The 15792-nt window shown below is 50.0% G+C and overlaps 1 protein-coding gene and 1 long non-coding RNA gene across 4 annotated transcripts; both read right to left on the bottom strand.

The window, feature by feature from the left end:
- Nucleotides 1–2296: 2296 nt before the first annotated feature.
- Nucleotides 2297–5406, bottom strand: LOC123497110 (uncharacterized). Of its 2 annotated transcripts, XR_006670259.2 has the most exons (3): nucleotides 4411–5337; nucleotides 3693–3947; nucleotides 2297–3074 (listed from the first exon to the last, which is right to left on the bottom strand). It is a non-coding gene; the product is annotated as an uncharacterized lncRNA (long non-coding RNA). The 2 variants fall into 2 exon arrangements; XR_006670258.2 differs by having other exon boundaries at nucleotides 3693–5406.
- Nucleotides 5407–10934: 5528 nt separating this feature from the next.
- Nucleotides 10935–14676, bottom strand: LOC123497109 (uncharacterized). Of its 2 annotated transcripts, none has more exons than XR_006670257.2 (4): nucleotides 14226–14637; nucleotides 13015–13277; nucleotides 12297–12551; nucleotides 10935–11678 (listed from the first exon to the last, which is right to left on the bottom strand). XR_006670257.2 is itself a non-coding variant. In XM_045233105.2 (4 exons), the coding sequence occupies exons 1-3, from the start codon at nucleotides 14376–14378 to the stop codon at nucleotides 12404–12406; spliced, it is 435 nt and encodes a 144-aa protein (XP_045089040.1). In that variant the 5' UTR covers nucleotides 14379–14676; the 3' UTR covers nucleotides 10935–11678; nucleotides 12297–12403. The 2 variants fall into 2 exon arrangements, 1 of the variants encoding a protein (XP_045089040.1); XM_045233105.2 differs by having other exon boundaries at nucleotides 13144–13277; nucleotides 14226–14676.
- Nucleotides 14677–15792: the final 1116 nt, after the last annotated feature.

Raw genomic sequence — 15792 nt, 5'->3', positions numbered from 1 at the left:
GGAGTAATGGGCCACGGGTAGCCTAACCCGAGCCCCAGAACCTTTCAGGACATCGGGGCCGGCTGCGCCCCTCAAGACGCCAAGATAGAGCGTCGCCTTCTGGCGGCCGGGTGGCCGAACGGCCGACTGCCGGTAGACGGCCGTGCTCAGGAAGACGGCTCCAAGACGAGCCGACTCCTGGCAGGCGGCCTCCAGAGAGGCCGGCTCCTAGCAGTCGGCCCATGGCGCCCTCAGAGTCTGCGCCCCCATTAAGACGACAAGACAGGGTGGGGCTGCAGTATAGCCCATCACCCCCGTATCCAGGGCCGGGCGTGGCCACAGTGTTCCGTACAGGCGGAGATCTCCGCCCGGCGCGGCACTGTTGCCACTCCCCCCGACATCATTCCTGTCAGGCGAAGCCCTGTTCCCACGACCGTCTGTCAGTACGGCCCGAAGACGGCGGGCCCTACCGGTCAGCGAGAGCCCGGAAGACGGCGAGAGCCTCACCAGTCAGAGCCGAGGGAGGCCGGCCCCCAGCAGTCAGCACGCTCCTTCCTCGGCGCCCACACGCCATTAACCAGAGAAGATGCGGAGTGGCTACAGTGATCTCCCGCCAGGCGGCGGGACTGTAGCCACGCTCTCCTGACAAAGCAAGCGTCATTAGCGTTACGGCTACAGTAACCAGCAGCCGGCAAGACCCGCGAGCGGCGGGGGCGGCCTGTCGGCTCCGTACCAGACCAATCGGCGGGGCCCACCAGGTGGCGGGCCCCAGCAGTCGGCGGAGAAGCCGGCGACCAGAGGGACTGACAGCCAGGTCGTACACCCGGCCAGATTACCATTGTATCCCTGGGGGTAGGCCTATATAAACCCCCCAGGGCACCCATGCAAAGGGTTGAAACCTGTTAGAATTAGACTCACACCTAGGGGGAGAAGAGAGCAAGCCTTGCCTTCTTCCACCTCTAGCATACAGCTCGAGGAGCACCATTTGTACTCACTAGTGCCTTAGTGATCATGCGGAGACCCCGCAGAGCAGGACTAGGGGTGTTATCTCCTAGGAGAGCCCCAAACCTGGGTAAAGTGCGCCGGTGTTCGTATCTACGCCTCATCCCGCTTCTAGGCACCGGCGACGTTCTACTCGCCACCATGATAAGCCATCCATTGGCATATGTCACACCCAACCCCCGACATTTGGCGCCCACCGTGGGGCGAGGTGCACCGTCTCCCGGAGACCTGTTCTGGACGGGAACCCTGTTCCTTCCTGGCGAGCGCAGCCAGCCCGGCACGCCAGACGGCACCTGCGCCGGCGCACTGCATGGCGTGGAGGTCGCCTGCGCGGCGAGCTGCCTCGCCGATCTTGTCGGCGAGATTCGCCTCTCCGACGAGCCCGCGTCTGATGCGGGCACCGATGGCCCCGAGAGCCGCCCCGTGAGCCTCCTCGATCAGCTCCACGTCGCTAGCGAGCCTGCAGTGGACTTGGAGTCGGTTGGCTCCACCGACCCGATGCTTGTCGACTCTGACACGGCGTCGATTGACGCGTTCCCCACCAACGTGGTGGTCTACAACGAGCCGCTTCCTCGCCCGGACAGCGGCGGCAGCACCGTCACGGAAGTGCTCGTCATCAGCCACGGCGAGCACTCTGGCGGAGGTGGCCAGGATCCGTTGCAAGCGGCGATGCAAGACCTGACTGCGCCCATCCCGGAAGACGCGGACGCCGAGACGCTGGAGGCACGCCGCGTCCAGCTCGTCGAGAGCGCCAACCGGCTGGCCAGGATGACGCATCTCTTGGTGGCTCACTATAAGAAATATGGCAACTTGCGACCACCACTATTAGTCACTGAAAGGTCACTGTTTTTCATTTGCGACCTTTTTGCGACCAAAAATAGATGGTCAAAAGCTGGCAGTCGTAAACTAAAATTAGCGACCTTCTTTGTGATATGTAAAAGGTCGTTGATTCCACGAGCAAATTTTTGGTCACTAGCAACCTCCCCAGGCCACGTAAGAATCCAGCATGGCAAGCTGACGTGGATAAGAATCAGCCCGGTCCAATTCGGTGTTCTACATGGGCCGAGCCCAACAATTCAGCCTTTTTATATATATTTTTCCTGTTATTTTTTGCTAGCTACATGGGCCAGGCCCAACATTATAGCTTTTTATTTTCTCGCCATTTTCATTTCAGCCTTTTATTTTCTAGGCCATGGCCTTTTGCGGACCATTTCTTATTTGGGTCTCTTGCATTTTTCTTTTGGGCCTAGGCCTTTTACATTTGATTTCCTTAATTTTCAGCCTTTTTCCTATGAATATTATTTGGGCCACATCCTTTTTAGATGCCAAAGGTACATCCTGGGTTTCAATTTCCATAATTTGAAGCAATATTTCATTGAGAACAGTTAACAGATGGAAATTATCAATACACATGCCAATTTTGGCTAATAGCACAATCTTTACATAGTACATTTCACCAAGATACTATCACAACATATAACTAGCTCTACAGGTATACTTCTGCTTTCTTCACTTTCAGGTTGGAGCTCTTGTTTGCAGAGGCTGAACAAAGGCATCTAACAATAAACAAAAGGAGTTAGAAACAGAATAAAAACAAACATACAAAGCAGCTAGGGACTGAATCATGAAGCATATGTACATGTAACAGTAACAACCACAAGGACCACGCAACACAAGAGACAAGAAAGCACAGTTGTAGCATGAATACCAACACGGACAGAATGGTTCTAGATGTTGAACGCAAAAAATGATTCAATCTCAGATGGTTCATTGAGCATGCACAAATGACTTAAGATAACAGGACATATGTTCTACACTAATTTTACACAAATCATTATCAATTACAACAGACTCAAAACAAAATACCATAGCTTCTATATCACATAGGGAATCGACACAATAATACTCCCTTCGTCCCAAAATAAGCATCTCAAAACCAAGTAACAGAAAATAATGGGATAGACCGAAGACTTATCTAACTGGAGAAGATATCGTTGTTGTGGTTGTAGCACAGTGACCTCATGACTAAGAATGTGGTACCATGGCTAGGGTTGATACGCTCCAGCGAGGTAAGCATCATGGCTTCATCAGGTCTGCGAGAACAACCAATCAAAATTTGGATCAGCAAGCATGGAGTGTTATCAAGCAGTGAGCGCTACGCCTCACGGACATGGCAGTACACAATAGATTTCAGGATGGAGCACAAATAGAATACCTGGAAAATAACAGCAAAGAGCTATACAGTTTAAGTAAACATCCTTGGCTGTACAGATCAATATGTGGTGAGAATGATTTGGATCTATTTAGAATTTCTGTTGAGAAACCGTAACTTGATGTAAAGTCGCTTGAAGGTACGTGGTTAGCATTTACTCCCTCCGTCCGGAAAAGATTGTCCAAAGCTTGTTTCTCAAATGGATGTATCTAGCACTAACTTGGTGTTAGATACATCCATTTGAGGGACAAGTTTTTTCGGACGGAGGGAGTAATATTTATTTCTTATGATCTTTAATTCATCACATGATAAGGACTGCACCAAATATTCATAAAAAGAGGCTGTATCAGAACTAAGAAAGTGTTATTTGAACCTCTTTTGGCTATGTAACAATCTCCTAATCCTACAGTTGACATTTTCACAATCATTTCTTCACTGGTTTTAGCAATCAAAGATGAGACATAATACAATTTTGATATTGGGTTATGACAGAATTTACCATAGTAGAAAGGGTTTGTAGGGCTGCTGCACACAGCGAAGTTGCTCTCTCGTCCTCTCCTGCTTCTTGGCTAGTTCAGAGTCTTGGGACCAGCACTTTAGATTGGATCATAGGTGTAGTAGTACAGCAGCACCGCTGCCGTATACACAGCTGCTGGCCAATCCATCTATACGGGCTGAGATCACCAGCACCAGACCGCTAGAGCGAGAAGCTTCGGCAAGGAGGCGCATTCTCCACCCTTGCGTCCGGTAGCACCTGCAGGGAGGGAGAGGGACTGAGAAGCAAGAAAATAGAATTCTGAAGTTCAGGGCAACCAAGCTCATGCTAGGGATCAACAACACTAACCCATAGGGCACATACGCAAGCAAATGGCAAAACGAAAATGAAAAATGGGTAAAAGAATTATGGTACAATTTTAATTAGACCATGAAAAAAATCAGCCGCCTTCATAAGCACCTGAAGTCAGATACAATCTAGAAGCTCGGCTCTTTGTCAGCTCAGTAACAAACTAGTTCACTTCCTTTAATCAATGTAATAAGACAAGGGCATCACTAGGTTATAGAATTTACAGAATCTAAATCTACATGGAACCATCTCAGTAGCATATGAATTTAGGCCATGTTCAAGTGGAAGTACACATTATCAATGTGCGTTTCTCAGTTTGATTTGTGTAGTCAATAAAAGTGCTTTGGACTGTCACATGTCATAATAAACTTACAAAATCATGCAGCAATCCACTGGTTGTGCACAGAATCACAAATTCCAGAGCATATAATTTCAACAAGGTTAACCAAATTCCAGAGAAACTTGACGGATTTTCAGAACGAAGTACTGCTGGTGCTGCTACCGCTGCAGAATTGGTTGGAGATGCACCCTCCTTGTTGGTGTAGATGGCCCAGTTGATGAAGAGCTCTGACAGCATGGCTCCGAGCAGCCCGAAGAGCGCACCGGAGGCGCAACTCCACCAAGAACAGCACTTGACTGAAACAGCAAGAAATCGTCAGCCTCTACCCTCTAGTCTGGTACCACATCCCCACAAAATCATGCAGGCCAAAGTCAAAAGCACGAAAGCAGGTTACAGCCAGGATCTATGATAATTTTCTACTATGCACTAGTATTGCTGGATAACTCGTCGAGCAAGACAAAATATAGACACAGGATCTGATGGTGATACAGCACGGGCGACCACAATGATGAAAGGAGCAACCATTCCTTAGCAGCAAGCATAACTGGAAAAGATAGTGAGGGAAATTATATACATTGAATGCAATGAACAAGACGGCCTGATAAATTGCTAGCAAATGCTAGTAATCCACCAAATTTACTCCAGAGTCTTGGTGTAAGTATGTTCTAAAGAACAGCACACTTCTAATCGGCAGAGCAGCATACTGAAATATTTTGGACCAGCAAGAAGCAGAATATAGAACTCAAAACAAATTCTTAATGACCAAGACAAATGGTAACACATTCATGGCTAAAATGATAGTACTACAGAACACCAATTTAGTTAAGTAGATGAAATAAAATTCAACCACTCTAGCAACATCCCAGCTACAACAAAATAAAAGGCGTGAATGCTCCAATGGTCAGAGCTCTCAGTGAATTAAATTGGTTGCGTGTCTGACTGGAACTAGATGAATGAGACCTTGCAAATGCAGAGCTGCCTGTTCATCATACAGATGCTGCTCACGAGCAGTAAGCTGGCATTTTTTGAAAAGAGGCTAAGTTATCCCGAGCAGTTAGAGCCGACCACCCAGAGGTGATGCCCAATCCCGCCTCTTATGCTCTGGTGTTGGATGCCACCTTTGCCACAGAGAGGCGAGCTGCTTGCTTCTCCCGAGTTCTGATAGATGGCAGCAGCAGCATCAACATCCTGTACAAAGATACCATGGAGAAGTTGGGAATCAAGCAGAGACATCTTCAGCCCAGCCGGACTGTTTTCCATGGCATTGTTCCAGGCCTTTCCTGCTCACCAATCGGCAAGACTCAGATAGATGTCCTCTTCGGGGACAAAAATCATTTCCACCGAGAGCCAGTCTGGTTTGAGGTGGTGAACCTTAAGAGCCCTTATCATGCATTGCTCGGCCGCCCTGCCCTGGCCAAGTTTATGGCGGTCCCCCACTATGCTTACCTGAAGATGAAGATGCTGAGCTCCAAGGGAATCCTGACCATAGTAGGAGACTACAAGAAGTCGTCCGCCTGCGCAGCAGAGAGCTGCCGGTTAGCCGAGTCCCTCGTGATCGCGGCTGAGAATCGGCTCCTTGACCGGGTGGTGTCTATGGCCGGCAAGCAGCCGGAAATATCATCCAACCCCAAGGAGTCGGAAGCTGAGGGCTCATTCAAGCCGGCAAAGGAAACAAAGAAGATACCCTTGGACCCGGAGCACCTGGAGAGGCACGCTGTCATAGGTGCAAACCTTGACAGCAAATAGGAAGGCGAGCTCGTCGATTTCCTCCGTGAGAACCGGGACATCTTTGCATGGTCTCCCAAGGACATGTCGGGTGTTTCGACGGAATTCGCCGAGCACAAGCTACACGTCCGATCTGATGCCAAGCCAGTCAGGCAGCCCTTGCACCACCTGTCAGAGGAAAAGAGAAGAGTTGTTGGAGAAGAGATAGCCCGGCTTCTAGCAGCCAGCTTCATCATGGAGGTGTTCTTTCCAGAATGGTTAGCTAACCCGGTCCTAGTGCTGAAAAAGAACAAGCAGTGGCGCATGTGTATTGATTATACTAGCCTCAACAAAGCATGCCCCAAAGATCCCTTTGCCTTACCAAGGATTGACCAGGTGATAGACTGCACAGCCGTATGCGAGCTGTTGAGCTATTTGGATGCATACTCAGGGTACCACCAGATCAAGCTAAACCCGGCCGACAGGCTGAAGACCGCCTTCATCACGCCATTCGAAGCCTTCTGCTACCTGACCATGACGTTCGGCTTGAGGAATGCCGGCACCACTTTTCAGCGATACATGCAGAAGTGTCTCCTTAAGCAACTCGGCAGAAACGCCCACGTCTATGTGGATGATGTTGTGGTGAAGACGGAGAAGCGTGGAACGCTGCTAGAAGACCTCAAGGAGACCTTTGAGAATTTGCGTCGATTTCAGATCAAGCTCAACCCGGAGAAATGCATCTTTGGAGTATCAGCCGGCCAGCTTCTTGGCTTTCTGGTCTCAGAGCGCGGCATAGAATGCAACCCTGTGAAGATCAAGGCCATCGAGAGGATGGAAGTGCCCACTCGACTACTGGACATGAAAAAATTCACCGGCTGCTTGGCATCCATTAGCCGTTTCATCAGTCGGCTGGGCGAGAAGGCTCTTCCCCTGTACCAGCTCATGAAAAAGACCACTTTTTTCGAGTGGAACGACAAGGCGGATGAAGCTTTCCTCCAGCTCAAGAAGATGTTGACCACTCCTCCTATCCTGGCGGCTCCGACTCCTAAGGAGCCCATGCTCCTCTACATCGCACAGTCATAGTGGTGGAACGCAAGGAAGAAGGCAAAGCACTTCTAGTCCAGAGGCCGGTGTATTACCTGAGTGAAGTGTTGTCCGCCTCCAAGAAAAACTACCCCCACTACCAGAAGATGTGCTATGGCATGCACTTTGCCGCCAAGAAATTGAAGCCATATTTTCAAGAGCACCCAATCACTGTGGTCTGCACTGCTCCCCTTGTAGCCCCAGCTGGCCCGAGGCTCAGCCGGCGGGCCGGCTACATAAGCTGGCAGGTTGATGAAGTTGATGGACGGGTCCACGTTCTCCACGTAGAAGTAAGATTGCTGCCACATCTTAACCGAGTGTGGCAGCTTGATGGTGGGGAAGGCGTTCTTCGAAGACGGCCGGCGCACCACGATGAAGGCACCACACTGGGCAGCCACCTCCCGGACGGAGGTGCCCACCTTGGTGTAGAAGAATGCTCCCCACAGCTCGATGGTGGGGTGGATGCCGAGATAGCCTTTGCACATCGTGACGAAGGCGGCCAGGAGCATCACGGTGTTGGGCGTGATGTGGTGAGGTTGGAGATGGTAAAATTCGAGGAACGAGCGGAGGAAGCCGCTCATCAGCAAGCCAAAGCCACGGATGAAGTGCGAGTGGAAGACGACCCGCTCGTTCTCCCCCGGCGCCGGCGAGATCTCCCCCGCTGGAGGCACGCGCGCCTTCACGTAGTTTGCGCCGGGAAGGATCCGTGTGTCGCGAAGGAAAGCTATGTGGTCTTCGTGGACATTCGACCCGTCCCAGTCTCCTCCATGCTCGCGCGCCATGGAGGGCTCGACAAAGAGAGCGGCGCGGCGGGAGAACTGAGATTGGGGCGGGGCCAAGAGGGCGCGGGGACGAGCAGCGGCGGCGCTCCGGCGGAGCTCGGGGGCGCTTCGACGGGAGGAAGAAGGAGGCAAATGGGGTGGAGGGGCGCGCGTGCTTCGCCGCTCCCTACCCTCTCCCTACTTATAGCCTACGGGCTATGAAGCCGAGGGGGCGGGCGTGGGATCATGGGATAAACTGTGCCCACGACCCCACGCTCCCGCCTTTACCGCGCGAGTTACTGCGCGCAGTAACTTCGCGGGGAAACCCAACCGCCCGCCTCGGCCGCAGCGGATCCGCTCGCGTGCCGCGGCCCGGTGGTGGCGGGCTCAGCCTGCAGTCGTGTCCCATCACGCGCATGGGCTGGCAGGCTGGCCCGGCTGGCTGGCGCCATGTGGCACGCCCACGACGGGCGGCGGGCCTAGAAGGTTAGCTAACACGCCACCTAGTTCCCGCCGTTGCATTCGAAATTCCAGATAAATCCGACTGGACGTGGCCGACTCCCTCAGGCGGCTTGCGAGGAGTCGGATGAAGCTTCCACCCATAGCACCCGGAGGAGGAAACTGTTGAGGCTTCTCAGCCCCTCAGCCGCGGCGCCTCACCAGCTTCGGGGACTACTGTCGGAGTAATGGGCCACGGGTAGCCTAACCCGAGCCCAGAACCTTCCAGGACATCGGGGCCGGCTGCGCCCCTCAAGACGCCAAGATAGAGCGCCGCCTTCTGGCGGCCGGCTGGCCGAACGGCCGACTGCCGGTAGACAGGCGTGCTCAGGAAGACGGCTCCAAGATGAGCCGACTCCTGGCAGGCGGCCTCCAGAGAGGCCGGCTCCTAGCAGTTGGCCCATGGCGCCCTCGGAGTCTGCGCCCCCATTAAGACGACAAGACAGGGTGGGGCTGCAGTATAGCCCATCACCCCCGTATCCAGGGCCGGGCGTGGCCACAGTGTTCCGTACAGGCGGAGATCTCCGCCCGGCGCGGCACTGTTGCGACTCCCCCCGACATCATTCCTGTCAGGCGAAGCCCTGTTCCCACGACCGTCTGTCAGTACGGCCCGAAGACGGCGGGCCCTACCGGTCAGCGAGAGCCCGGAAGACGGCGAGAGCCTCACCAGTCAGAGCCGAGGGAGGCCGGCCCCCAGCAGTCAGCACGCTCCTTCCTCGGCGCCCACACGCCATTAACCAGAGAAGATGCGGAGTGGCTACAGTGATCTCCCGCCAGGCGGCGGGACTGTAGCCACGCTCTCCTGACAAAGCAAGCGTCATTAGCGTTACGGCTACAGTAACCAGCAGCCGGCAAGACCCGCGAGCGGCGGGGGCGGCCTGTCGGCTCCGTACCAGACCAATCGGCGGGGCCCACCAGGTGGCGGGCCCCAGCAGTCGGCGGAGAAGCCGGCGACCAGAGGGACTGACAGCCAGGTCGTACACCCGGCCAGATTACCATTGTATCCCTGGGGGTAGGCCTATATAAACCCCCCAGGGCACCCATGCAAAGGGTTGAAACCTGTTAGAATTAGACTCACACCTAGGGGGAGAAGAGAGCAAGCCTTGCCTTCTTCCACCTCTAGCATACAGCTCGAGGAGCACCATTTGTACTCACTAGTGCCTTAGTGATCATGCGGAGACCCCGCAGAGCAGGACTAGGGGTGTTATCTCCTAGGAGAGCCCCAAACCTGGGTAAAGTGCGCCGGTGTTCGTATCTACGCCTCATCCCGCTTCTAGGCACCGGCGACGTTCTACTCGCCACCATGATAAGCCATCCATTGGCATATGTCACACCCAACCCCCGACATTTGGCGCCCACCGTGGGGCGAGGTGCACCGTCTCCCGGAGACCTGTTCTGGACGGGAACCCTGTTCCTTCCTGGCGAGCGCAGCCAGCCCGGCACGCCAGACGGCACCTGCGCCGGCGCACTGCATGGCGTGGAGGTCGCCTGCGCGGCGAGCTGCCTCGCCGATCTTGTCGGCGAGATTCGCCTCTCCGACGAGCCCGCGTCTGATGCGGGCACCGATGGCCCCGAGAGCCGCCCCGTGAGCCTCCTCGATCAGCTCCACGTCGCTAGCGAGCCTGCAGTGGACTTGGAGTCGGTTGGCTCCACCGACCCGATGCTTGTCGACTCTGACACGGCGTCGATTGACGCGTTCCCCACCAACGTGGTGGTCTACAACGAGCCGCTTCCTCGCCCGGACAGCGGCGGCAGCACCGTCACGGAAGTGCTCGTCATCAGCCACGGCGAGCACTCTGGCGGAGGTGGCCAGGATCCGTTGCAAGCGGCGATGCAAGACCTGACTGCGCCCATCCCGGAAGACGCGGACGCCGAGACGCTGGAGGCACGCCGCGTCCAGCTCGTCGAGAGCGCCAACCGGCTGGCCAGGATGACGCATCTCTTGGTGGCTCACTATAAGAAATATGGCAACTTGCGACCACCACTATTAGTCACTGAAAGGTCACTGTTTTTCATTTGCGACCTTTTTGCGACCAAAAATAGATGGTCAAAAGCTGGCAGTCGTAAACTAAAATTAGCGACCTTCTTTGTGATATGTAAAAGGTCGTTGATTCCACGAGCAAATTTTTGGTCACTAGCAACCTCCCCAGGCCACGTAAGAATCCAGCATGGCAAGCTGACGTGGATAAGAATCAGCCCGGTCCAATTCGGTGTTCTACATGGGCCGAGCCCAACAATTCAGCCTTTTTATATATATTTTTCCTGTTATTTTTTGCTAGCTACATGGGCCAGGCCCAACATTATAGCTTTTTATTTTCTCGCCATTTTCATTTCAGCCTTTTATTTTCTAGGCCATGGCCTTTTGCGGACCATTTCTTATTTGGGTCTCTTGCATTTTTCTTTTGGGCCTAGGCCTTTTACATTTGATTTCCTTAATTTTCAGCCTTTTTCCTATGAATATTATTTGGGCCACATCCTTTTTAGATGCCAAAGGTACATCCTGGGTTTCAATTTCCATAATTTGAAGCAATATTTCATTGAGAACAGTTAACAGATGGAAATTATCAATACACATGCCAATTTTGGCTAATAGCACAATCTTTACATAGTACATTTCACCCAGATACTATCACAACATATAACTAGCTCTACAGGTATACTTCTGCTTTCTTCACTTTCAGGTTGGAGCTCTTGTTTGCAGAGGCTGAACAAAGGCATCTAACAATAAACAAAAGGAGTTAGAAACAGAATAAAAACAAACATACAAAGCAGCTAGGGACTGAATCATGAAGCATATGTACATGTAACAGTAACAACCACAAGGACCACGCAACACAAGAGACAAGAAAGCACAGTTGTAGCATGAATACCAACACGGACAGAATGGTTCTAGATGTTGAACGCAAAAAATGATTCAATCTCAGATGGTTCATTGAGCATGCACAAATGACTTAAGATAACAGGACATATGTTCTACACTAATTTTACACAAATCATTATCAATTACAACAGACTCAAAACAAAATACCATAGCTTCTATATCACATAGGGAATCGACACAATAATACTCCCTTCGTCCCAAAATAAGCATCTCAAAACCAAGTAACAGAAAATAATGGGATAGACCGAAGACTTATCTAACTGGAGAAGATATCGTTGTTGTGGTTGTAGCACAGTGACCTCATGACTAAGAATGTGGTACCATGGCTAGGGTTGATACGCTCCAGCGAGGTAAGCATCATGGCTTCATCAGGTCTGCGAGAACAACCAATCAAAATTTGGATCAGCAAGCATGGAGTGTTATCAAGCAGTGAGCGCTACGCCTCACGGACATGGCAGTACACAATAGATTTCAGGATGGAGCACAAATAGAATACCTGGAAAATAACAGCAAAGAGCTATACAGTTTAAGTAAACATCCTTGGCTGTACAGATCAATATGTGGTGAGAATGATTTGGATCTATTTAGAATTTCTGTTGAGAAACCGTAACTTGATGTAAAGTCGCTTGAAGGTACGTGGTTAGCATTTACTCCCTCCGTCCGGAAAAGATTGTCCAAAGCTTGTTTCTCAAATGGATGTATCTAGCACTAACTTGGTGTTAGATACATCCATTTGAGGGACAAGTTTTTTCGGACGGAGGGAGTAATATTTATTTCTTATGATCTTTAATTCATCACATGATAAGGACTGCACCAAATATTCATAAAAAGAGGCTGTATCAGAACTAAGAAAGTGTTATTTGAACCTCTTTTGGCTATGTAACAATCTCCTAATCCTACAGTTGACATTTTCACAATCATTTCTTCACTGGTTTTAGCAATCAAAGATGAGACATAATACAATTTTGATATTGGGTTATGACAGAATTTACCATAGTAGAAAGGGTTTGTAGGGCTGCTGCACACAGCGAAGTTGCTCTCTCGTCCTCTCCTGCTTCTTGGCTAGTTCAGAGTCTTGGGACCAGCACTTTAGATTGGATCATAGGTGTAGTAGTACAGCAGCACCGCTGCCGTATACACAGCTGCTGGCCAATCCATCTATACGGGCTGAGATCACCAGCACCAGACCGCTAGAGCGAGAAGCTTCGGCAAGGAGGCGCATTCTCCACCCTTGCGTCCGGTAGCACCTGCAGGGAGGGAGAGGGACTGAGAAGCAAGAAAATAGAATTCTGAAGTTCAGGGCAACCAAGCTCATGCTAGGGATCAACAACACTAACCCATAGGGCACATACGCAAGCAAATGGCAAAACGAAAATGAAAAATGGGTAAAAGAATTATGGTACAATTTTAATTAGACCATGAAAAAAATCAGCCACCTTCATAAGCACCTGAAGTCAGATACAATCTAGAAGCTCGGCTCTTTGTCAGCTCAGTAACAAACTAGTTCACTTCCTTTAATCAATGTAATAAGACAAGGGCATCACTAGGTTATAGAATTTACAGAATCTAAATCTACATGGAACCATCTCAGTAGCATATGAATTTAGGCCATGTTCAAGTGGAAGTACACATTATCAATGTGCGTTTCTCAGTTTGATTTGTGTAGTCAATAAAAGTGCTTTGGACTGTCACATGTCATAATAAACTTACAAAATCATGCAGCAATCCACTGGTTGTGCACAGAATCACAAATTCCAGAGCATATAATTTCAACAAGGTTAACCAAATTCCAGAGAAACTTGACGGATTTTCAGAACGAAGTACTGCTGGTGCTGCTACCGCTGCAGAATTGGTTGGAGATGCACCCTCCTTGTTGGTGTAGATGGCCCAGTTGATGAAGAGCTCTGACAGCATGGCTCCGAGCAGCCCGAAGAGCGCACCGGAGGCGCAACTCCACCAAGAACAGCACTTGACTGAAACAGCAAGAAATCGTCAGCCTCTACCCTCTAGTCTGGTACCACATCCCCACAAAATCATGCAGGCCAAAGTCAAAAGCACGAAAGCAGGTTACAGCCAGGATCTATGATAATTTTCTACTATGCACTAGTATTGCTGGATAACTCGTCGAGCAAGACAAAATATAGACACAGGATCTGATGGTGATACAGCACGGGCGACCACAATGATGAAAGGAGCAACCATTCCTTAGCAGCAAGCATAACTGGAAAAGATAGTGAGGGAAATTATATACATTGAATGCAATGAACAAGACGGCCTGATAAATTGCTAGCAAATGCTAGTAATCCACCAAATTTACTCCAGAGTCTTGGTGTAAGTATGTTCTAAAGAACAGCACACTTCTAATCGGCAGAGCAGCATACTGAAATATTTTGGACCAGCAAGAAGCAGAATATAGAACTCAAAACAAATTCTTAATGACCAAGACAAATGGTAACACATTCATGGCTAAAATGATAGTACTACAGAACACCAATTTAGTTAAGTAGATGAAATAAAATTCAACCACTCTAGCAACATCCCAGCTACAACAAAATAAAAGGCGTGAATGCTCCAATGGTCAGAGCTCTCAGTGAATTAAATTGGTTGCGTGTCTGACTGGAACTAGATGAATGAGACCTTGCAAATGCAGAGCTGCCTGTTCATCATACAGATGCTGCTCACGAGCAGTAAGCTGGCATTTTTTGAAAAGAGGCTAAGTTATCAAGGACTGTCCAGTAAAGCAGTAACAACCTAGCCTCCAAATCTGGACCAACAAGCCCAAATCTGGTCCAATTCCACGCCACCCCCGAATACAAGTTGTACATTGCAGCAAAACATGTAACGGTGGCACTAAATCTGGATAACTATCTTGCGCCGGGGCGGGAGGAGGGAGGGAGGGGGACGGGGCAGGGGCGTTATACCTTGATGTAGACGTTCTCGGCGGCCGTCTCCTCCTCGCCGAGCACCTTGCCGGAGGAGCGGTGCCTGGTCTGCACGAACCGCGCCACCGCCCTGCCCCGGGCCCTTGTTGCCGCCCTCGCCGCCGCCGGCCAGCTCGACGGGGCGTCGCGCATCGAAGCACGCACGCACGCGCCGGCGAGCAAGCCAACCGCGACGCTGTTGTCGCTAGGTTAGGGTTAGGGTTCCATCGGTGGAGGCTTGGGGTGGCCATGCGGTGAGGAAGGGATAGGGTCCGGGTGGCGATGCGGTGAGGAAGGGCGTGGAGGAGGCCATGGATGCGAGGGCTCGCCGGTGGAGCCGATGGGGATGCGGCGGCGGCGGCGATCTGGAAGGGGAAGGGAGGAGGGGTGGAGACAGAGAGGGGTTTGCGGTGGGGTGGAGCTGATGAATGAATTTTTTTTAGGGGTGGATGGGTGGATGGATGTGGTATGAGGAGATAGATGGATGGATGGATGGATTTGTGCCATGTCATCGATCCATGGCACAAACGTCTCCATCAATGAGAATTAAGCGCAGGTAATTGTGTTTCTTCTTTTGTTTCTCTTATATTTTTTCATCAATATAAAGAACCTATCAAATATTTATTGCAAAATGGCACCATTTTAAAGAAAAAATATTAGACCATATTTATGTCCAATTAACCAGATGATTGTGTGTTCAAAACTTTTTATCAGCCTCCCATCAAATTGACAAATTTCTGCCGATTCAGCAGAAAACGGGTCAAATTTGAACTACAGCCGTCACATAGTTTGCTCTTTATTTTTTACAACAAATTTTTTTAGGTACAAAAGTATCTATTTTATCAAAGATACATCAAAATTTTTCCAAAATTCAACCCCTAGCTACGAACGATCAAGGCCGCCGTTTTGACTGCATTTTTCAAACCGGCATGAAAAATTCAAAAAAATCAAAAAATTGGAAAACCTTCGCATTGTGTCATTACATGTGACCAAGTTATGAAAATAATAATAAACTTGTAATACGATAATTATTTTAAAAAAGTATTCTCAGAAACGAGCTATCATATGTGGAGATCAATGGCTTTCAAGCCAAATAATCAATCTTATGGCCACATTCATGGCATAGTTTGTTCAAACGATCTCATATATTGCACAAGGGTGTATATTTGAATGGCAAACAATGTTGCCTAAGGAAGTTTTCATTTTCTTTGGACGAAAAAATCATTTTCCATTTTCCGAGTGCCTAAAATGAGTTTTTTGTGAAGGACCTACCATATATTTGTTGCAAATTTGTCCTAAATCAATTTTATAAAGTAGTAGGCCATATTTAATGCACAATTGACCAAATGGTTGGGTGGCAAATGGTTTTGATCCACCTCTAGTGAAAAGGACAAATTTCCGCCGTTTCAGTTGGAAGCGGGTCAAATTTGAACTGCGGCAGCCTCATTGTTTAATATTTATTTTTTACAAAAATCATTTCTAGGTACAAAAGTATCTATTTAATCAGAGAAACACCAAAAAAATTCCAAGATTCAACCAGTAGCTAGGAACGGTCATTCCCGCCGTT

The sequence above is a fragment of the Aegilops tauschii genome, chromosome 2 (assembly GCF_002575655.3).
Source record: "Aegilops tauschii subsp. strangulata cultivar AL8/78 chromosome 2, Aet v6.0, whole genome shotgun sequence".
Lineage (NCBI taxonomy): Eukaryota > Viridiplantae > Streptophyta > Magnoliopsida > Poales > Poaceae > Aegilops > Aegilops tauschii.
This window is presented reverse-complemented; position numbering and strand designations above follow the sequence as displayed.